General features: G+C 34.3%; 1 protein-coding gene across 1 annotated transcript; it reads left to right on the plus strand.

Annotated features, from left to right (window-relative positions):
- Positions 1-17290: 17290 nt before the first annotated feature.
- Positions 17291-24348, plus strand: LOC140450453 (uncharacterized). The gene is made up of 2 exons (XM_072544095.1): positions 17291-17761; positions 24265-24348. The coding sequence occupies exons 1-2, from the start codon at positions 17291-17293 to the stop codon at positions 24346-24348; spliced, it is 555 nt and encodes a 184-aa protein (XP_072400196.1).
- Positions 24349-24570: the final 222 nt, after the last annotated feature.

A 24570-nucleotide genomic window follows, 5' to 3' on the forward strand; every position in this document is an offset into this window, starting at 1 on the left:
CTAATGGTGGGTAATCGCTGCATTCTCTTGCGTTTTTCTTTTTGGGAAGACAAATAAAAATCGACTTTAACCACTCTTTGGGTAATACGCCTGAACTATAAATTTGGTTCAAGAGTGTCACTAAAACACCAATGTGCTTCTAATCTAGAATTTTTAGGATTTCTATAGGAAGCATGTCAGGTCCAGAGCTTTTTTCACTCTTCATTGTTTGTAATGCGTGTAATATTTCTTCTTTTGTAATATATGGACCTATTTCTTCTGACGTAAGTTCTATGTGCTCCAGATGTCCTCTTTCATCATCGAACAATTCGTCGATATATTCTGCCCATCTTTGTACTTTCTCTTCCGTATGTGTTATAATAGTAGTCCCGTGTCTATCCAGAATTGCACGAGTGACATTTTGTTTTCATAGTCCTGCCAGTTCTTTAACTTTCTTGTACAGGTTTAACAGATCATATTTATTTTGAAGGTCCTCGATCTCTTTGCATTTCTCTTCAAAGTATTTTTCTTTTGCCTGCTTTATCATCTTCCTGATCTCGTAGTTTATCTCTCTGTATTTATTGTTTTCTTTGTTTATTGTTTATTATTATTTATTTATTATTCAATTTAATGCTTTCTGATAGACAATTTTTTTTTATTTTTTTGCGTTGCCTAAATATACAACTATAACGGTTTTCCGACTCGCGAATAATTGTTTAAAATGAAATGGTATGTTCGTTGGAATCATCGTTATACTCAGGATCAAGTCTTACTCTTCTTTTTCTTTTTCCTTGATGATCGTTGATAAATTCGCACTTTTTGCATTTGTATCCTTCTACCGATAAGAAGGCATCTTCAGTTTTTTTTTGTTGACATGTGGACGCTTACCTGCCTTTGGCGGTAGAATATGTACCGGAGTGGTTCGAGCACATTAGATTACTGCAGTATGTATTTGTTCGAATTTGAGTGAGTGTAAATAACTTTTTTATAGACTATTTATATTTTACTGTCAATCGGGGACACTTTCATATAATAACGTTTTTGTTTGAGATGATTAAGAGATATATGTCTTAATTTTCAAGCAGTTTTATTCTTCTTCTTCTTTTGGTACCTATTCGTTTTGAACATTAGCGATCTTTCTGGCTATGATTATTTTATTAACTGATACTTTAAATAGATTAGTTGTTGTTTCTTAGGTTTTTTAACCATGATATTCTTCTTCTCCTAATTTCTCGCCTTCCCAATACTTTGCCTTGAAGAATTAGTTTCAGTATTCTGTATTTAGTGCCGTTTCTCATTATGTGTTCGAGATATTCTAACTTTCTCCTTTTAATCGGATACATCACTTCTTTTTTTTTCCCTATTCTTTATAGTACAGTCTCGTTGGTTATCTTGTCCGTCCATGATATTCTTAGGATTCTTCTATATACCCACATCTCGAAGGCTTCAAGTTTTTTCTTCATCGCTTCAGTGAATGTCCAGGATTCAAGAGTGTCCGTAGTATAATATCGAGAAAACATAACATCGTAGGAGCCTTACTTTAATCTCCAAAATAAGGTTGTGGCTTTTAAAGAGTTTGGCCATGTTGTTGAATGCACTCCTAGCCTTCTCTATTCTACATCCCATTGTTCGTTTACTATTGTTCCAAGATACCTAGGTAAACTGTTTTACTCGGTACACTGGTGTATTCTTGATAAGCTGTTGGACGTCTCTAATTTTATTTTTGCTAATGACCATAAATTTAGTTTTTGATATGTTTACTTGTAGTCTAAATCTTTCACTTACTTCACTTGTTTTTTTTGCACTTCACTTGTACTTTGCAAGACAAAAAGAGAAAATATAGAGGGTCAACTTCACCTTTCCTGCAGAGTAAAAAAACTGTTAAAAAAAAAACAAGGAAAGAAGGTTCAGAGAATGGGGACTACGTTATAAGTGCATTTAAGATGATGGGAGAACTGAAAGAAATCAGAAATTAAAATAAGGAATATAGAGAAGAGACGATAGCGCTGCAAAAAGAAAATATAAAGATAAAGCAAGAATTGGAAGAAACAAAAAACAAATTAACCTAGGTTGAGAACAAAAGAATCAACAAAAGAATGGAAGTATTGGAAACCATCAAGACACGAAAGCTGCAATACCTGGGGCTTGTTATGCGTAATGAGAGATACAACCTACTTCAATTGATTATACAAGGGAAAATCCGGGACAAGAGAAGTGTAGGAAGAAGAAGAATCTCATGGTTGCGTAACTTGAGGGAATGGTATGGATGCACATCAATTGAACTATTCAGAGCAGCAGCATCTAAGATCAGAATAGCCATGATGATTGCCAACCTCCGTCGCGGAGATGGCACGTGAAGAAAAAGAAGAGAACAAAAGTACAAAGAATTGAAAAACAGATAAATAGAAAAGAAAAGAAATAACATAGTAATTACGGGTCTACTAATAGTCGCATCAGATGAAACACTCTTCAAAAATAACGTAAAAGATTTTATATAAAAGCATTTAAAAGAGGATGTCGAAATAGAATCTGCAATGAAGCTAAAAAACAATATATGCCTGGTATAAATGAAGGATTATGGTGAAAGAAATAAGGTAACGAAAGAAAAAAGCAAACTCAGATTTCTTACTGAAGAAAAGATCTTCATCAACGATGACTTGACCGAAAAGGAAAGACACATCAAAAAGGAAATTGTAAATAAAGGCAAGGAATTAAGAGATGAAAGTAAAAATGTGAAGATAAATTACAAAAAACTAACTGTGGATGGCATAAAATAGAAATGAGCCGGAAATGGTAATTTCAAAGGAAAAAATTCTAGAAATATGGACCAAAAAAATGGCATATAGTAGTGGACAAAGAAAAAGACGACCCATTATGCCGACGGACCCTAGCGATGAACAGGAAAATGAGTTTGAACATAAATACCAAAACAAAAAATAAGAATACATACCTAAATATTGCGACATGGAATTTACGAAGAGTATACGAGGAGTGACCTTTAATTTAATTAATAGAAGAACTTAAAAAATATAAAATACATCATAGCAATACAAGAAACACATTTTTTGGAAAAATGTGTGGAATTAGAATTAAAGACAATGATATCGCTGATAAATATATACGCTCCAAGCAAAGAAAAAGGAGAAGAAGTGAAAGATGAATTTTATGAAGAATTCTAGCTAGTGAGCTAATATTAGAAGTGTGAGATGCCGAAGAAATGCCTTTAGAATGGAAGTAGTCCATTATAATTACTATATACAAAAAGGGAGATAGAACTGAATGCGCAAGCTATAGAGGAATAAATGCTCACCATACTTATTAAAAAACGATTAGAAATATCGGTAGAATAATCTAGGAGAATTTCTGGGAGGATTTCGCAAGGGAAGATCAATAACCGATCAAATTTTATGCTAAAACAAACAGGAAAATGAATATATGTGCTTAGGTACTCTTATCGGATATGTAAGAAAAAACTGAAATCAACCTGAAACTGACCAAGAGCCACATATGTGTTGGACCCATAGCAAAATAATTAAGGCCAAAGATATATCTCGTAATACAAAAATAAAAGTAAACAAAACTATAATTAGACCCACAATGATATACGCTGCCGAGACATGAACTATGAACAAAACCATACAGAACAGATTAGAAGCATGGGAAAGAAAGATACTTCGCAGGATGTTTGATGGAAAGGTAGGAGAGGACGAATGGAGAAAACTAACTAATGCAGAAGTATATCAATTGTATGCTAACTCTACAACAAGAAAAATTGTGGAAAAACATAGACTAGAATGGCTTGGACATCTAGAAAGAAGGCAAGGTAATAGACTAGTCAAGAATATTGTTTGTAGAGTACCTGAGAGCAAAAAAAGTGAGGAAGACCACGAAAGGAATGGAGATAATATGTAGTATGGAAGGTTTAAGAGAGATGGGAATCAGAGATTGAAAGCTGATACAAGAACAGAAAACAATGAAAATTATCCATCCAGCAATGGGCATAAAAGGCCTGCTAACGCTATAAATACATACTTTATAAGTCTCAGGTCGAGCTGTTGTCCAGACCGATTGGGGGATTGCTTACACGACAATCTCCTTAATTAATCAATTAACGGTTTTATTGCACTGTATATGATATGATCGATGATAAAATAGCCTAAATATTCCATATATGATAACTTCCCCCTACAGTCTTATTATCTCTATATTATACATTTTTAATTTGAGTAGTCTGTAAAAACATTTTACGGACCTATAAAATATCATTTTATACGTTTTAGTCCGTTTTAATGTTTTTTTTAACATGTGTATTTATATAATAATTTCATCGCAAAAATAAGGGTGGTATTACTCTTTTTACTAACTGTAACATAAATTTTAATTTTTCCAGCTGACCTTTCATGATTTTTATTTAATTTTGCGTAAAATCTCGTGTATTACGATTTTTTACTTTCCTATTTACAAGTCTTTTACTTTAATTATAATTTTTTCAAACAATAACAATAAGAGCTACAAATAATTAAAAAAAATTTAGTCTAGGTTTATATTAAATTATGAACATGAAAAATTGAATTACGTTCTCGTAGTTTCAGTGTTTAATAAAACAAAAATTTGCTTTTTCTAGCATGATATGCGGTGTCAGAACGTAAAACGTAAATCATGGTGAACAGACGTTTCGGAATTATGAAATTGTGCATTGTAATTTGTTTATTTCCGATGTTTTAGTTGGAAATTGCGGCAACCAGTTTCCCGAATTTTATTGCAGCAATAATTGAAATCTATGTAGAAGTCTGAGTTAAATAAAATATTCCAATGTACTTTCGAAAGAAAAAAAATGTTCTGAAGTTTTTGTATAAAGATAAAGACATTAGAGGTGTATGTTAAAACCGGTAAATAAAAAAAAAGTAAAGTAAATTTTCTATTATTACTATTTCTAGAAGATCTTTGAAGAAGAGCTTCTATACTGGCGTTGTATTACTTTTTTTTCTCTACAGTAAAACGCTAAGGCGAGCGTCACGGAACTAACGCCACAATATGGCGTCGTCACGGGTAGCGTCACAGAATAGCGGTTTTTGATATCGATACACTACTCTTGCTCATTTCGTTTCTAGTTATAATATTTTACTCCCAAAACATCACATTCCTTCTGAAAAAAGTAAATCTTGCAGTTTACGGCCTCATTGCCTCTCCAAGCAAGTTCAAATGAGCAGAAGTAAAAAAACTGTTTTTGTGCTCCATTGGGGGTTTCCCCGTCATAGCTTTGGATGATTTTTAATAATTTTGAATAAAATCCTTTATAAAAGGTATATAAAAAAACCCAGTTGGGCTATGTTGCATTGACAAAACGTTTTCGGAATAAATATTCCATCATCAGTGTCAAATTAATACATGGATGTAGCCACTAAATATGTGGGTAAAAACCCTTTAAAAATTATTAAATAAGATTTGATCTACATTATGTCTAATTTACATTTAAGATGTTAAAGTTACCGTTGGATAGGTAACAGGGCGACATATAACTCTACATTAGTTGCGAGTCCTGAGACGGTATGTCTACGAGGACTTTGTCAAAGCAACTGTCAGCAGCAAAATTTCATCTGTATCATCTGCAATGAGATTATCGAACTCATCAGTATCGAAACAAAGTCTCTTTGTTTTCGATTTCATCAAACCTTTGCTCGAAAATAGTCGCCCTTTTTGTCTCTTCATTCACTCCTGACAAGTGCAACCATGAGACCACTTCAGCGCAGTGTTTGACTATATGTAAGCACAGTCCGAAAGATTGTCTACGTCGTTTTCTAACCACTGATAAAAAATAGATCCACTGGTATACAACAGAGATCAAAGAGCAGTCGAAGCAGTGGACGGCATCTGGCGACGTGCTCCACAGAATGCGACGACTGTGCTATCGGTCGGACAGGTGATGGCCACCATTTTCTGAGATTCACAAGTTGTGATCTACATTAGGGATGGCGGTTTTTGACAAAACACCGGTTTTCGGTTATACCGGTTTTTTTGCTTACGGTGTAACCTGGCGGCTATAACCGGCCAAAAAACCGGTTTTTCCAAAAACCGGTTTTCGGTCTTTTTGATCCAATATGTTACAAGTTTGCACTTTCAGTTTGCTTCTGTATTTATAAAATAAAATATAATTTAAATTATTATGGTTTTGTTTGGAATAATTACTTAAGAATAATAATTATGATTCGGATCCAAAATAATACCTAACACAATCCTAATCACCGTAAAAACCTAATAACAGGTTTTTACTTTAAAAATAAAAAATCGGTTATAACCGGAACAAAAAAACAACCGATAAAACCGGTTATTGCGAAGTAAAAAAACCGGTTTTCCATTAAAACTGGTAGGTTTTTCCCATCCCTAATCTACATCGACTACCTGGAGAAGGGCAAAACCGTCATAGGACCCTACTATGCCGAGTTATTGGGCAGATTCGACAAAGAATTGCAGAAAAAACAATCCCATTTGGCGAAGAAAAAAGTATACTTCCATCATGCCAACGTATTGGCTCATACCTCCGCCATCCATATGGCTAAATTGGTCTAATTTGACTGCAAACTTGCGATTCCTGCCCTTAATGGGAGCACACATTCTTATAGCACATTGTAACAATATTTTGCTAATGATTTGCTTCTAGAAAAATACTTTAATATGGGTATGAGCAAAGAAAATTATTAAAATTATCATTATCCAATGAAACTTATTCAAATTTAAACAATTCCAGAATTTTACAAGGGTCTTGTTGAATTCATTTTGGAAAATTTTTCGTACTGAATTTTTAATGCAGCTGTTATTATTAAGAATACGTGAATACTTTAGGTAGTAATAACTATTTGGGTTGTTGTGTCTGTTATAATACAGTTATTATAAACTGAAAGAGGCACAAACAAAATAAGGATTATCTTTTATTAGAGATTTAAGCTAACTAATTTAAGTAAACTATTTTAAAATATTTGCACACTGAATCGTGCCGCCTATGTTCTAGATCTAGATAGTCGTAACTAATCCGTAAACATTTTGGTAAAAGAGGTTTTCAGTATCCTGTTTACTTGGTATATTTAGCACGTTTTGTTGCTTCAATTAGATAAAATTTCTATCTTGAATTACTGGAAATCGACGACAATAAATACTTATTAATAGAGCTCATAAAATACGCACTTAAAAACCCTAAAATATGCATTCAAATATACACAAACAACAATTGAAATATACACTAAAATATGCTTTTTATGCATAAAATGCTGTCACATCGGGGGAACAATTAAGGGTCTAACCACCTTCTGTTGTCTCCGGGTGCTCTGTAGAGGGCTTCGAATATACTGTCGAGAGCTCCTCTACTTAAGTCCATTTTCAGGTTATGGACTAGGAAAATATTTATCTTCGGTGTCTTGCCTTGAAAAATATTTCTTACATGACAATTTCTTCGTCGAAATAAAACACCAAGTTAAGTTGAAACAATTCTCAGCCACAGAGTATGGAAAATAAATGCAGGAAGCAGAGCCCCGAGAGCACTAGAGCTGTCGGAGAGCCCGTGAGGGACTGACCTGGCTGACCTGAAAATCGCCAATATTTATATGCGCTGTTCGAGCGATAAATAGGGATTTCCATGTCAAGAGCCAATGGGAAAATTCGAGGCGGGGCGATGCGCATCGAAATGCGCACTAGTCCACATTCGATGACAATGCATGCAAATAAAAAACGCAGTAATACTTGTATTGAAGGTATTTAATTTATTTTATGCTAGTTACAAAAAATATTTATTGAAATTTGTATTATCTACATCATTATAAATTCATTTATTCTTTGATTCATCACTTTTATTCATTATCATAATTCTTTATTATACTGTTATTACAAATAAAGACCCATACTGAGAAATGATAAATATGACCTGCATCTTCTGCAGGTCATCATGCTAGGTAGAGTCGATGGCAAAAAGGGAATAGGTAGAAAAAAGAGGAAGTCATTGGTTGCTAAATATTCGAGACTGGACAAACATGACTGTAGACGAATCATTCCACGTTGTAAAAGACAGAGAAGCTTTTAAAAATGTGGTCGCCAACCTCCGTTAATTGGGACGGCATAAGAAGAAGAAGAATGAATACACCAAACTGAACTAACTATGACTACGGACAGAATGACAATTGCATTTTGTCTTTTGCTAATACAAATTCTGGTAATTTATTATTTGTTAAGCTTTTGGGAGAAACCACATTGATTTATGATTTATCATTTTATTTAATGCCGGCAACCGGCTTATCCCGTTTTACTGTTCATATTGTTATATTATGCTAATATCAATAAGGGGTATTTCCGAGGTATATTTTTACCTACTTCGGTAAATTGCATTACTTAAGTTCTCAAATATTTGACTATATTGTGGTTGGTATACCTGAAAATATGAACTTTTAGTAAATGATATGCACTTATACAATTTTTCCAAAATATGCAAATATGCACTTAATATACATTTTGCATGTTTCCCGAGCTCTGCTTATTAATTTATCTTTAGTCTTTATTTATAATGAAGAAAACGGTTTTGTGTTTATTCACTTATAGACTTCATGTATCTATCTATCTATATAAGGATTTTTACAACCGTCGCCTCCTTCCTTCTTTCAGCCAACGTCTCCAGTCCTTTCTGTTCTGCCATTCTCCATCTCTAAGGTCTCGTCTTTCCATAGCCTCGTCCACTTCATCCCTCCATGATCTTCGGGGTCTACCTCTTTTTCTCCTTTCTATTGGACTCCAATCCAAAATCTTTGCTATCCACCTTGTATGATCTGTTCTTCTCACATGTCCATACCAAATTAAACGTTTTTCTTCGATGTAGCTGAGTATGTATTCTTCTACTGCCATTCTTTGTTTTATCTCCTCATTTCTGATGCGATCCATTTTTGTCACTCTGCAGCTTCTTCTCATGAACTCCATTTCAGTTGCTGCGATTTTGGACCTGTTTCGGTTATTTATTACCCAATTCTCTGTTCCATAGGTCATTATACTGCGTACCAAGGTGTTATAAATTCTTTTCTTTGTATTTCTGGTAATCTGTCGTCTATCCCACAGTACCACGTTCATGTGTTTAATACATGTTCTTGTCTGTGTTAATTTGCTGGTTATATCTTGCTCGGTGGTTCCATTTTTTGAGAGTATAAATCCTAAATATTTGAATTTGTCAGTGCCGTTAATTTCCCTATTATCGTCCATTTCCAAGTTTCTCACTGGTTCTTGCTCTGTTGTTAAATATTGGGTCTTTTCTAGATCTATTTCCAGTCCATTTTTTGTGTATTCCTTTTTTAATTTTCGTAGCATATAGCACAGATCTTCTTCATCTTGAGCCGTTACTACTTGATCATCTGCAAAGCTTAATGTGTACAAGAAGTTGTCCCGGATTGGTATTCCCATCCCTTTACATTTCCTTTTTTATGGTTTTAATATTTGTTCGAGGAATATCTTGAAAAGTGTCGGAGATGTAGAGCATCCCTGCAATAAACCTTTTGTGGTCTTGGATTCGTTGGAGTATTTATTGCCGGTTTTAACTCTTACCTTGTTGTTGTTGTAAAGGTTTTTTACGCCTTCTATTAGTAGAGTTATTCCGATTTCCTTTATCGTGTTCCATAGTTGTTTTCTGGGGACTGTGTCATATGCCTTTTTTAAATCTATGAATGCCATGTGTACTGGTCTATTTTTTGCCATTTTTTTTTTAATTAATTGTTGGAGTGTATAAATGTGGTCTATGCAAGATCTTCCTGCCGTGAACCCCGCCTGATCTTCTCCGATTTTATTTGAGATAAATTTCTTTTTTCAGTATTTTTCCATATAACCTGCCCATACATGCTATCACACTGATGCCTTTGTAGTTCCCGCATTTCTTCTTATCTCCCTTTTTATGAGGTTATGACCATTTGGACCATTTTTCTGGTATTTCGTTCAGGTTTATAGCGTTACTGAACATTTCGTGTATAATTATGTGTAGCTTGTCCGTTCCGTACTTCATTAGTTCATTAACGATTCCTCCTGGTCCCCCTGATTTTTTGTTCTTTAAAGTTTTTATGGCATTCTTTACTTCGATTAATGTTATCTCAATCTGTTCTTCGTTCTGATTTTGTTGTTGTTCCTGTTCTGTGTCTGTCTCTATGAAATCTGGGCGGTTTTCTGTGAGTAGTTCTTTATAGTAGTCTTCCCACTCTTTTTCTGATATGTATTGTATTTGGACCATTTCGTTGTTATTCTTCCTTAAAGATTTCAGTATTTTTCAGGATTCTGAATTCCTTGTTACTCCTATGTATTGTTCAATTTTTGCACATATTTCTTCTCATTCTTCATTCTTTTCTTTTGCCATACTTTGTTTTACTTCTCTGTTTTTCTCTATGTACTTCTGTGTGTCTTCTGCGGATTGGGTGCTCATACTTTTCATATGTAGAATTTTCTTCTCCTCAATACATTTTTTTGGTTTCTTTGTTAATTTTTACTTTGTGTTGGGTATTTCTTTTCTCAAGTTTCCCCAAAGCTTCTAATGCCGCCTTTTTTATGCTGTATTTGACGTGCTCGTACGTTTCTTTGACGTTTCTGAAACCAAAATCCTGTAACTTCTGGTCCAGTCTTCTATGGTATAGGTCCCTTATGGATTCGTCTTGAAGTAAATTTATGTTGAACTTTATTTCTTCTTCTTTCTGTTCATTTTATACTTGGTCTTCTTCGTGTTCTTTCTTCCTTCTAGTTTGGGTGTTCAACGTGTAGGGAAACCTCATTTGTGAAATTATTAATCGGTGGTCAGTGCTACATTCAGCTCCACTCTTTACTCGTGTATCTGTAATTTTGATAGTACTACTTTTGCTGACAATTATGTAATTGATAATGGATCTGATGTTTCTCGTTGTTTGTTTATACGTGTATTTATGTATGTCTTTATGTCTGAAAAAGCCGTTAGTAATTTTCAGATTGTTCAGTTCGCACAGGTCAATTAGTCTTACTCCATTATCGTTTGTCACATCTTCTCCAAAACGGCCTATCGTGCTATCATTTTGTCGTTTCCCTGATCTTCCATTAAGGTCTCCTGCTATTATTATTTCTTGTGTTGGTCTCACTTTTCCGATCTCTTCTTATAAGGTATCCATGAACTGATCCTTTTCTGCTACCAGACTGTTATCCGTAGGGCCGTATACTCCCAGTATCACGATTTGCCTGCCTTCATGTATCATATTATTCAATTAATTTTAATAAACTTCGATATAGACTTTTCCTTAAATTCCAATTGTAATGACTTTACACTATTTGAACTTTGTATACTTGATTCTGATTCCAATCCGACCTGTTTTTAATTTAAATTGCTGTAATCTAAAAGGATTCTTTCTCATATATTTACAAAGAACGCCCGTGCCCGAAATCACCCCCACAAAGAGATTGCATTGAATAACAGGCTTGCCATAAATATACTTGGGACCGGGCACAGAGACGACGAATGAAAATTTTAACGATTAAAGGTTTAATGTTGAAGGTTGAGTGAGCGTAATCCTATCCGGGATAATCTCAAATTAAAATTAAAAGAATTATTTGTCAACAAAACGCCACAAAAAAGCAGACATAAATTTAAAAAAGGTATGAAAAATCTGATATTTAATATGCGTAAGGAAAATTTTCGTTCGTTTGAAATTAATATTTCAGAAAATTTAGAACCTGGAAGTATGAAAAACAGCAAATAAATTGTAGATACTTAAATAATATTAACACAGTGTAAATTAATTAATAACAAGAAATAAAAAAGCTTAACGTAAAAATATTATTTTAACTGGATACTTAATAATATAATGGAATAGAATAGAAATATGCTTTATTGCCGCTGAAAATTGTACAATTTTATGGACAAAGCTTACAAAAAGTCAGAAAAATAACAATAATAATTTAAAATTTACAAAAAGAAGTTACAAATTAAATTGCAAATGGAAATGGTTGTATAATTTTTTTGCCGAATATAATATAGATACCTTTACTAGCTCAGTGGACGGAATCGGTAAATACACATCGAAGATTGAAATTCTGGTAAAGTAGTCATGATTAGGTCTTACTGGAAAACATGTAGGTGTTTACGAATTAAGCAAACAGTTTCTAAAATATATAAAGGGAAAAGTTAAAATCTTGTGGTTTTTGAAGTAGCTTCTGCAATGTGTTATTCTACTGAGGCCAAAAAGATACCGTATTACTCGTTTTTGTAATTTAAAAATAACATCAGATTGGGCAGCTGTACTAGAACCCCAAAATAGATAACCAAATCCATGATGAGACTCGAACAAAGAAAAATATGTTATTTTGGAAGATGCTAAATTGATTTCCTTCGAAGCAGATCTTATTGCATAGCAGGCTGAGGCTAATTTCTTACTTAACAAATCGATATGAAGGGAACACTTAAGGTGGCTGTCTATAAAAATACCAAGAAATTTTACAGAATCAACGATACTAATCTGGCTGTTATTAGGAAGCAAGGGATAAAGACCCTTAAGAGGATAATACTACTGTCTTATCCACGTTAAAAGAGAGTAAATTAAAGTCGTACCAGATTTTTATTTGAAGTAGATCAGAAGTTATAGTTGAATGAAGAGTTTCAATATTAGAGTTCCTCCAGGAGTCCATAACGAAAAGAAGAGGGCCCAATATTGAACCTTGTGATACTCCACATACAATGCTTTTGTGACTGGAGTCAGTATCATTTATTTACTGTAGTTTATTATTTTAGGTTAGTTATTTCATCAAGCTTACTTTCATAACTGTCTTCTTTTGCCTGTTTAGGAGCCAATTCTAATATTTGTTTACTTCTTCTCATCTTGCACTTTATTTTACAACGTCAACAAAACACAGTGACTAAGTAGATGAAGATGTTATATGCATGCTGAAGACACATGGCACCTTCTCCCTCCAAACATTCTGCATATTAGTGTACCATAATCCCTTCACCAGCTGAATAAATAGTAAGTTATGGCTAAAAGTGAATGGGAGATAGTGCTATGAGAAATAATAACAGATAACGCCTTCATCCACATAGATATCCCAATTTTCAAGCAAATGTAACATAACACCTTCACCTTCCAAGCCCTTCATTTGTTCTTACTAGTTGTCTCCTATTCCTCAAGTAACATTGGAACCAATTCAAAGAAATACAATAAGAGTAACAAAAAATTAAACTCTCAAAGCTGTCTTACTAGACTTAAAGGGTCCTTCGATCTCACTGTTCATTTTTGTGATAGGTAAGGGTACTTTATCTCGAAAGAATATAAACGTGATTTTTTTCCTTTAGGATCCTTGATCCTTTTCAGGTTTGTGGTTGAATGTGATTGTGTCGAATAGTATAAAAGCAAAGTAGCACCGAAAACGTTACTGGGGCAAGTTGCGGTTGGCGTTTGTTAGCAAAGCATCTTGGAGGTTATTGAGATGGAACTGCTGCTATCAAATCAGAGGTGAGAGGTTCTGACTTGATTTGATTTTCTTTGCAGATGTGTGTTGAGCTTGTGTTTTAGGTATAAGTTTGACAGAGTCTGTGTCTCTAGTTACTATTTTTTCTGCAAGTCGTTTTTACGTTTACGTCTAACTTCAGAACTAGTGTATTGCACTATAATTTGGTTATTGGACGGTTGCGTTAACGGCCAGGCCTTGTTAGCTTTCGAGAAACAACTCTGCTACAAATAGACCAGTGTAGGTGATATGGCACGAAAGTAATGGACTCTACTTCTTCTTCTTCTTCGTGCGACTAGCATTACTCCTGTTTGTCTGCCTCTTATTCTGTTTCAGTCGTTGTTGACTGTAGATTATCTTTCCACCTTTTTGGCGGCCTTCCAACGGGTCTTCTGCTATACGGCTTGTTGTTGTTACAGATGTTCGCTAATCTATCTGGTCCCATTCGTTTTACATGTTCGTTCCAGTTTTTTTTTCTTTTTTTTATCCACCTGTTAATATTTTGAATTTTGCATTGTTCGCGTATACTTCTGTTAGTTTGTCTCTCTCTTAATGATATGCCCGTTATTGATCTTAATACTTTCATTTCGATATTGTTGATTTGTTGTTTCGTCTTTTTTGTATCGGTCCTTGTCTCCGCTGCATATGTTAGGATTGGTCTTACTGTTGTCTTGTATACTTTCATTTTGTTTTTCATGGTCAGATATTTGTTTCTACATATGGTTTCTCGGAGGTAACCACTTACTCTTGCCGCTTTTGATGCTTGCCTTGTGGTCTCTGTTCTTATATCTCTGTCACTGGTGATCTCTACTCCTAGGTAATTGAATTTCATTACTTGTTCTACAATTTTGTCGTCTATTTCTAGTTTTCACTTACGCCGCTCTTTACTGATTACTATACATTTGGTTTTTTCTACTAATATTCTCATATTAAGTTTGTTTGCTGTGATATTGAAGGTGTGGAGCTGCCTTTGTAGGTCATCTTCGTTATCAGTAATTAGTACTGCATCATCGGAATAGCATAGTATTGTGATTTTATGCACCCACATGTGGTATCTGTGTTGTTTTCTCACTTCGTGAATTATTTGATTCATCACCATATTGAATAACAATGGGCTGAGCGAGTCTCCTTAGCGGATTCCTCCTTTTAGTTCTATGCATTCTGTTTCCCCTGTTGGCATTATAACTCTGGTCTTGTTGTTCTTGTTAATTTCATTAATTGTCCTTATTATCTAATGGTCTATTTGTTCAGCTTGAAATAAATTTAAGATGTCATTTCGCTTCACCCTGTCAAAAGCACTTTTTAAGTCTACAAAGCACATGTATGCTGGTTTTCCCTATTCAATAGTTTTCTCTATTATTTGTCTGATAATAAAAATTGAGTCTATTGTGCTGCGGTTCTTCCGGAAGCCTTGTTGTTCATCTACCATGTTCGCTTTTTCCTCGATTTTACCTTTTATGACTGCCGTTAACAATTTTAATGTGCTATTCATCAGACTAATGCCTCTATAATTGTCAGGATTTCTCGAGTCTCCCTTTTTAAGTATCGGTAGCAGAAGACTTTCCTTCCATTCCGCTGGTACTACAACGGTATTTATTATATCGACGAATAATTTTAGAAGCCATTTGCGTAGTGTTGTTCCTCCATATTTTAGCAGTTCTCTACTCTACTTTTAGATTCTAAATTTAGCCGACTCTAGAAATTATGCGGTGCACATCAGTTTTCTAAAATACAACAGATGACATAGAGTTTATAAGAAATACAGGTGTTAATAGTTCAGAACTTACAACTCAATATGTAGTATATTATCGATGTTATTATAAAATGTACTGTAAACTTTACTTTTAACATTTAAAACTAACTTAACAAAAAAAAAAACGAAAAAAAAAAACACACAAACTTTGCAGATAATAATATTCATATTCGAAAATACGAAGATTTAAAAATTTTTAAACGGACATTTGGCTTCATTTAGAGATGGTTCTCCAATGAAGACAAACAAAGCACCGAATTTGTTTGAAGCACTGTGCTTAAGTTCTACATCTATTCTGATTTCCATTTTGTCTCTAGTGATTTCTCAGTAATTTGCTTTATAACGAATATTGCATGTGTACACGATCTTCCATTACGAAAACCCTGTTGTTCATCTGCTAAACTTATCCTCTGATTTATTAGCACTTTTAGCAATTTTAGTTGTAAGTTTTAGCGTAGTATTTAACAAGTTTATACCTCTGTAGTTTTATCGCAGTTTTTCATCTCCTTTTTTAAATAGTAGAATTAGTTCGCTCGTTTTTCATTCTTCCGGTATTTTATTGTGCTTTAATTTTATTAGTTAATGTTGTTAATTTTTCTGTCATTAAACATGTTTGTCATTTGCTCCACAATATTTCAGTATTTTGTTTTGTATCCCGACTGTACTTGTCGCTTTTCTGTTTTTTAGCTTTTCAAGTATTTTTCGAACTTCCTAATCATTTATTTTAAGTTGTTCATTAGTGGTAATTTCTGGTGTTTCCGATTCTAGCGTCGTTTGTTCTTCCTCTGCATAGAGTTTTTTTAGGTAGTCAATCCACGTATCCTTTTCTATGTCTTTTGTTTCTATTAGTTCCTTTGCCTGCGTTCTTTGACCTCTTATGAAGCGCCATATTTCCTTTATATATTAAAAATGAAGGAAAATATGTTGGAAAGTTGGATCGGATAATTATTCTGAATATTTCACTAGAACTGACAGAAACTTCTTCACGTGGTTCTGAACTTGTATTGAGGATTATCAGTTGACTCATAAAAACTGCCCTATCAATAATTATCAAACTCAATATAAAATGCTTTTTAATTAAATGTGTGTTTTATATTATGACCATTTCTCATTTGAATGATTCGCACTAAATAAATAAACAAAAGCAAAATGATCCTTTGACGCGTCCACGTGTGTTCGTGCGTAAAGTACTCTAACTCCGATTTATTAATAAAAGCGAAAAAGCGAAAGCTTTGGTCTTATACACCAAAGAGGATCGACATAATCATCAGATAGTGAATAGGCTCGAGCGCGGACAGATAATCCGCCGAAGGGACACTGAATAAAAGTGCTATTTTTAGAGGAATCCGAACATCGGTAGTGACCATGCTGAAACGTAATTGAGTATCTTTGAATATATGAAGGCTTTATTGGCTCTCGCAAGCCGAGGTTAACTGAGTTTCGGCGTTTTTCTTGTTTTGTTTCCGTTTCCAATTTACTAAGCAGTTTTAATAGAGTTGAGAAATGAAGTATCTTGTGTAAAGAAAAAGTTGATTCTGAAATTACGAGTAAAAAAGAAAGTTTCTGTTTGAAATTAAAATTACAGATTATGTATCGTTTAATTTAACATATCTCCATGGACATTTTTTATTCATCTTCTTGTTTCAACCACAGGGGTAATTAGCGACATAACATATAATGTAGGGTCGGCAAACTAAAGCACTTCAGTCGAAAACTGTAGATTTTCAGAAATTAAATAAAACTATATAAAAAAATAATTCAATTTTTTTTTAAAAAACGTTTATTGTATTTTATGAGAGTGTGTACAACATATTTACGAGTACCTAAGTATGGCTCTATAAAAAAGTATGGAAAATTGTTTTTCCTGACTTATGTTAAAAAGAACATTGGCATATATGACTTATGTTTAATACAACTAGGTATTTTAGTTTGTTATAGGGAATGCCAGAACAATGACATAAAAATTATTATTGGCGATCTTAATGCTAAATTTGGACAAGAGACAACCTACAGACCTACTATTGGTGAACATAGTCTCCATACGGTCAGTAACCAAAATGGTTTACGGCTGGTTGAACTCGCGGATCGTTAGGAATGGTGGTAGTAAGTACGTGCTTTCCCCACAAAAACATCCATAAAGCTACTTGGCAGTCACCAGACGGCCAGACCAAAAATCAAATCGACCACGTACTTATAGATAGTCGACATTTCTCCGATGTACTGGACGTAAGAGCATGTAGAGGTGCTAATATAGACTCCGACCACTACCTTATAAAAGCAAAACTTAGAGCACGGATATCTAACGCAAAAAAAAGTCACAGCACAAAATCCACAAAATATAATATTGAGGTGCTAAAATCTGAAACTGCTAGAGCTAATTACATGACAATATTAAACGAAGCGTTACCAACAATCGAAGAAAATCTAAGTATAGAAGAACATTGGACTAAATGTAAAGAAGCTATGCACACAGCGGCTGAAACTGTATTAAAACCTATCAAGACCAAAAAACACGAAGATTGGTTCGATGAAGAGTGCAGACATATCAACCAACAAAAAAACGAAGCATATAAGAGATTCCAGCAGCGCAGAACGAGATTAACTCTGGAAGATTATGAAAATCTTAGAAGAGAAGAAAAGAGAATGTTTAGAAGAAAAAAGAAAGAACAATACGAACGAAATTGTTAACCACCATAATGGAAAAGACTCACGAAAATTCTACCAACAGATAAACAGCTGCAGAAAAGGATTCAAACCCAGAATAATAGCCTGTAAAGATAGGGACGGTTCTATAATTAGTAACAAAGAATAGATACTAAACAGATGGGCGGACCATTTTGAAGAACTGCTTAGCGGCAACCACGAATATGGCGAGATTGAGGATCCCATGTTTCAAATGAATGAAGATGATCGGCAACACCACCCCCCACCGAAGAAGAAATTAGAGAAGCCATCGCAATACTGAAAAATAATAAAGCTCCCGGTTCGGATAATCTCCCTGCCGAACTTTTCAAAAAAGTGATAATTATAGAGGCATCACTCTACTCAATATGGCATATAAAGTAATGTCCAACGTATTGTACAAATGACTCCTTCCCTACGCCGAACAAATAGTGGGAGAATATCAGTGCGGTTTCCGTCCTAATAAATCAACAACGGACCAGATATTTATAGTGACGCAGATCCTTGAAAAAACCCTAGAGTTCGGCGTTGACACCCACCACATATTTGTTGACTTCAAAGCCGCATACGACTCCGTTAATAGAAATAAACTTCTACTTGCTATGGTAGAATTTCACATTCCATTTGATCTTGTCCGGTTAACTGAATTTACACTCACAGGTGCAGAGAGCATGGTAAAAATCCAAAACGATCTCTCAAGACCCTTCCATTGCAAAAATGGACTAAGACAGGGTGATGGACTATCGTGTCTCTTATTTAACCTGGCAAATAATTCGAGAGTCGCAGATTACTACGAATGGTACTATCTTTAACAAATCAGTACAAATTGTCGGATACGCAGATGACATAGACATCATAGGTAGGTCCACAGAATCTCTGACTGAAGCATTTCGGTCGTTAAGAGCATCTGCACACAGAATGGGACTAAATATAAATGTTCAAAAGACCAAATATATGTGTTGCACTAGGTCAAGCAACCCGACATCTACACGAATAATAATTGATGACCTAGAACTGGAAGGTGTTGACACCTTCATATACTTAGGGTCGCTGCTAACCAAAGATAACAACGTCAGTGAAGAAATAAAAAGAAGAATAGTGCTCGCCAATAAGTGTTACTATAACTTAAGAAGACAGATGGCCTCAAAAATGCCTAGAAAAATTAAACTGACTGTATACAAAACACTAATAAGACCAGTGCTAACATATGGTTCAGAAACTTGGACACTAACACAGAATGACCAAGAATTGCTCAAACGTTTTGAGCGAAAAATACTAAGACGAATATATGGAGGCATACAAGAACAAGGTTTGTGGCGCAGGTGTTACAATTTTGAGTTGTATAGAAGATTTGGAGAACCTGACGTTGTAAAATTCATTTAGGTAGCACGCCTCAGATGGATAGGTCATGTAATCAGACGAGAGAAAGATGCCATAGTCAGAAAAGTTTTTGACCGAAGAGGGCCGATCGGACAACGAAGAAGAGGAAGACCGAGACTTAGGTACCAAGAAAACCTAGAAAATGATTTGAAGTCTATCGGAAATAGAGCATGGAGAAGAGTTGCCAGAGACAGGGGCGAATGGAGGATTGTTCTGAAGAAGGCTTTGGCTCATAAAGAGCTGTAACGCCACTGATGATGATGATTTTAGTTTGTTACATCACAATATATTTTTAATATTAGTCATCCACATCATCTAAAATATCAGGATCCATATTAGCTACATTTTCCTTACTAAGCAATTCTATATAAAATTTATAGAAAACATTTGGTATCAATGTTAGTACAGAAACTAAGTCATATTTTTTTTCTTTTGATATAGATAAAAACAATAGTGATATAACTGGGATATTATAAGGTATAAAGAATGCCCTCCATCTTAAATTTATCTTGTCAAATTCTGATTCCATTTGCAAGGTGTTTTTGTAAGAAACCATTCCAAATTCCGTGTCATAGCGGAGCCACCTTTTGTTCAACCATTTAAATTTCCTTTCCATTTACATCTTTATTTCTTAATACCAAAGAATCTTTCAGTAACGATCCAAAGTCCAAAAAGTCAGCATTCTGTATTTCCACAGCTTGATACTGCTGGACCTAATAAGTGGTATCCAGTCATGAGGATGATATATTTAGATTTCTGTTTTCTTTTTCTTTTTTTCTATTATCCCATGATCTCTATCAACTAAATGGCTATGTCCGGGAACCATAAATTTATGGTCGATTCTCTATAACTGTAACTTATGTACAGCCCACGTAGACATAGAACTGACGTGAGAATTTCTATTCTGACCTCCACAGGTATCAAAGTAAAAAATTATGTTTCTTGTTTTATTAGGTAGGTTTGTTTGAAGATTTTTAAAGAGACAAGATGCAATCTGATTTGCTCCTCGAGCAGCCATAGTTTCATACCACATATAACATACTGCTCTTTCGGTCCTATTTTGTCATTTATGATCAAATTGAACGTCCACAACTGACGTTTATAAAAAGCTACAGAAGAAGTCAATGATGGAGTCGGTAAACACTGTTGTAAATTAAATATATACAATCCGTAAACTAATTTTCGAAACCAAATTAAGATTTTAGCTTTAATCTCTAAGAATTGCAAGGCAAAACAGACGTTGATAAAGATGTTAATAAAGACATGGGGAATCACATTTCACAACATATCTCCTTAACTAAGCAAAAATCCTTAGCTCCATGTCTCTATTAACATCTTTATCAACGTCTGTTTTGCCTTGCAATTCTTAGAAGGCACAGATTAAAGCAAAAATCTGAATTTGGTTTCGAAAATTAGTTTACGGATTTTAATATCAGATGTCGCTATTTGCGTCCATACGAAACCATGTTAGAGTTGCTTCCTAGGACAGAAGAGATTTATTTTCACGTACAGAGCGACTGTGAATAGCCGTTCTAAAAAGTTCTTTTAGGGCGAAGTACGTATAAGCTGATAAACAGACGCACTATACGTGAAATCAAATCTTAACTGTCTTTTTCTTTTTATTCCGATATACTCTGTACGAGTACTAGAAACCAAATTCGCTAAGGATTTTTGCTTAGTTGAGGAGATATGTTGTGAAATACAATTTTTAGAGTACCAATGTCTCTATTAACATCTTTATCAACGTCTGTTTTGCCTTGCAATTCTTAGAAGGCACAAATTAAAGCAAAAATTTGAATTTGGTTTCAAAAATTAGTTTACGGATTTTAATATCAGATGTTGCTATTTGCATCCATACGAAATTATGTTAGAGTTGCTTCCTAAGACAGAAAAGATTTATTTTCACGTTCAGAGAGACTTTGAATAGCCGTTCTGAAGAGCCCTTTTGGGGCGAAATACGTATAAGCGGATACACAGACGCACTGTACGTGAAATCAAATCTTAACTGTCTTTTTCCTTTTATTTATGTTGATAAAATCAATTTGGTTTCTTATGATTTTCCCTGGGGTATCACCGGGTGCTTTCCATTCAAATTGGATCAGTCTTTCTCCTCTTTCGTTTCTTATGCCAAGACCATATGACCCCACGACAATCTCGACTGTACCTTGTACTATTTTGGCATTGAAATCGCCCATAATAATAGTAACTTCATGTTTTTTTGGTCAGTTTTAGAGAGTCTTCTAGAGTCTGATAGAAATTTTCTATTTCTTCTTCAGTGGATTCTGATGTCGGTGCGTAGACTTGAATGAAGTTTATATTAGAGGGACTTATGTTAATTTTCAATAGCATAACTCTGTCTGATATGGTCGTAAATCCTATTACTGCTTAAGCTATTTTCCTTTTTACTATTTTCTATTTACTAGGTCATTTTACTTTATAATATCTAGTATATTTGGTAATATTCATACTTTTCAGCAAGCAAGTTTTCACCGTGTAGCCTTAATAGGTGCGTGATTTTTTCTCCAATTTTATTTCCCATATCGACATCAATCAGTTTTTTAAGGAGTTTGAACATATTTGATAAATTGTCAAAATCGTAGATAAGGCATGAATTTAAGTGTCGTGTTATATATAAAGGCACCGTTGACGTTGAAATATTGAAAGGGTTGGGATCTTACTTGAGGTAAATTTATGGGTACAGGTATGGCTATTTAAATTATATAGCGGTGGAAGTTAACTTTATATATCGCTAGTAAATAAATCTAGGTAATTTTTTTATAACACTAGTTTCGTAAGTTCACCAGTATGAAAATCTTTGGTATTTGAAAACTAAAGAAAAAAGTCTTATCATATTAGGTAAATGGTTGTATTGTTTATCTTCTTTCTTATACTGTATTTATTTAGAGAAGGTTAACTATTATATTGTGGTTTTCTCTGCTTAACCCTTTTATGAACGTGAGCGAATTAAATAGTTTTAAACAATTTTCTTTGACTGGTTAACAATTATATAACTACCTCTAATAATTAATATTGTCAAAAAAGATTTTGCCCCCCCCCCACTATTTTATTAGGATATTAGAATTATACTTTCTTTCTGGTTGTATGATCTTACCGTACCTTCTTCTTCTTCCTATGCCGTCCATAATAACGGAGGTTTGCGACCACATTTTTAAAAGCTTCTCTGTCTTTTGCAACGTGGAATAATTCGTCTACAGTCATGTTTGTCCAGTCTCGAATATTTCGCAGCCATGACTTCCTTCTTCTACCTATTCCCTTTTTGCCATCGACTCTACCCTGCATGATGACCTGCAGAAGACTATATTTATCATTCCTCAGTAGTCCAAGATATGCAGTCTTGCGTACTTTTATTGTTCTCAACAATTTTTTGTCTCGACACATCCTTCTCAGCACTTCCTTATTGGTGACCGTGGCAGTCCATGGAATTCTCAACATTCTCCGGTATATCCAAAGTTCAAAGGCTTCAAGCTTCGTAACTATTTGCGCTTTTAACGTCCATGTTTCTATCCCGTACAATAGTTGCGACCAGACGTAACATTCAACAAACCTCAGTCTCAGCGCGGTATTCAGATTTTTGTTACAGAACAATTGCTTGAATTTTAAGAATGCTGCCCTTGCCTTCTATTCGTACCCTGATCTCTTGGTCTGGATCTAATTCTGTGTTGATGTAAGCTCCCAGATATTTATATTTTGTCACTCTTTCTATTTGCTGTGCACCAAGAGTTACTCTCAGCCATAATTACCGTGTCATCTGCAAATCTCATGGTGTTTACGATTTCTCCACCAATTCCTATTCCATCTTTTCTTTCCCATAAGGCTTTTCTGAATATGACCTGTGAGTACACGTTGAAAATCGGTAATTAGTATATTATTTGTTTCTATATCGTTCACCTTTACTACTGCTTTCTGATTCCAATATATAGCCTTAATAAACTCAATGTCTTTTTTGTCTAAATTGATGATTTTTAATTCATCTATTAACTTTATATGCTGCATTCGGTAAAATTCCTTTCGAAAGTCTATGAATCATACATATGCACTCTTGTTATATTCCCGTCATTTCTGCAAAAGTACCGTCAACGCAAAAAATGCCTCTCTTGTACCCATGCCTCCTCTGAAGCCAAACTGCGTTTCATCTATCTGTTCCTCACATTTCTTATAAATTTGGTTTTGAACAATTTTCAAGAAAATCTTTAAAGGGTGGCACATTAGGCTTATCAATCTATTGTCATTACATGATTTGGGATTGTTGTTTTTTGGTATAGGTAAAAATATCGATTCAAGCCATTCCTCCGGGATGTTGCCCTCTACATATATGTGGTTGAGAATTCGGGTGAGTCTCTTTATATTACCGTCATCTAAGGCTTTTAACAGTTCAACTGAAATTTGATCAGGACCCGGTGCTTTTCCTTGTTTTGCATTCTGTAGGGCATTCTGTACTTCTGAGGGTAAAATTTGTAGGTATTATTCTTCTTCACCTATATCTTGTTCATTTTTCCTCTCGTCATGGAACAGATAGATTACCTATATATTGTTCCCATACTTCCTTTATTTTTCTCTCTTCAGTAAGAATTCCCCCATTATTAACTCTTGTTATATGAGTGTTCTTCTTTGTCTGGTGTTACCTGTAAGTTCTTTCATTTTTTTATGTAAGCTTGAGGTGTCATGTTTGTTGCTGAGTTCTTCCAGTTTCTGGCATTCTTTGTTCATCCATTCCTCCTTAGCCTTTCTGATTTCATATTTGATTTTATTCTTGATGGTTTTATATTTATTTTCATCTTTATTTTTGTTTGAGTGATGATCTGCCCTTGAACGCTATCATCGATTTATCAAGAGCTCAGTAAGATGAGATGAGGTTATACGTAGATTGGATTGTACGGTTTAGATTTTCCACGAGTGGTCTCACCTTATGTAGTTTGTCATATCTAGGTTTTCCTCGAGGCACTGAATTTTCATTGTTGTTTAGGTGTATTTTAATTCTTGTTTAGGTTTCAATTAGTTTTTTGTATCTCTTAGATCCAAATACTTGCGAAACTGTTGATACGCCTAAATATGGATCAGTCAAACCGTAATTTTAAAGCTGAATAACTGTATGTATTCCTATTATAATCATTACTGCAATTAGGGATTTCACTTCGTCTAGATTTGTATCTTACTAATTAATATATGGACCGGGTTAATTTGTCTTATTAGCCCTTTTAGGGCAATTCTGCTTTGCATATAGATTAGTCTGATAAACTATCGTATTAAGAATATTTAATCAAACATTTTGGTAAAATAATCGATTTCTTTGA

The sequence above is a fragment of the Diabrotica undecimpunctata genome, chromosome 9, assembly GCF_040954645.1.
Source record: "Diabrotica undecimpunctata isolate CICGRU chromosome 9, icDiaUnde3, whole genome shotgun sequence".
In the NCBI taxonomy this organism is placed as follows: domain Eukaryota; kingdom Metazoa; phylum Arthropoda; class Insecta; order Coleoptera; family Chrysomelidae; genus Diabrotica; species Diabrotica undecimpunctata.

Coding starts and splice junctions, on each gene's coding strand:
- LOC140450453 (XM_072544095.1), top strand. CDS start 17,291: ATGGTGGTAGTAAGTACGTGCTTTCCCCACAAAAACATCCATAAAGCT. Junction 17,762..24,264: donor TCAACCAACAAAAAAACGAA/GCATATAAGAGA, acceptor ATTCTTGTTTAG/GTTTCAATTAGTTTTTTGTA.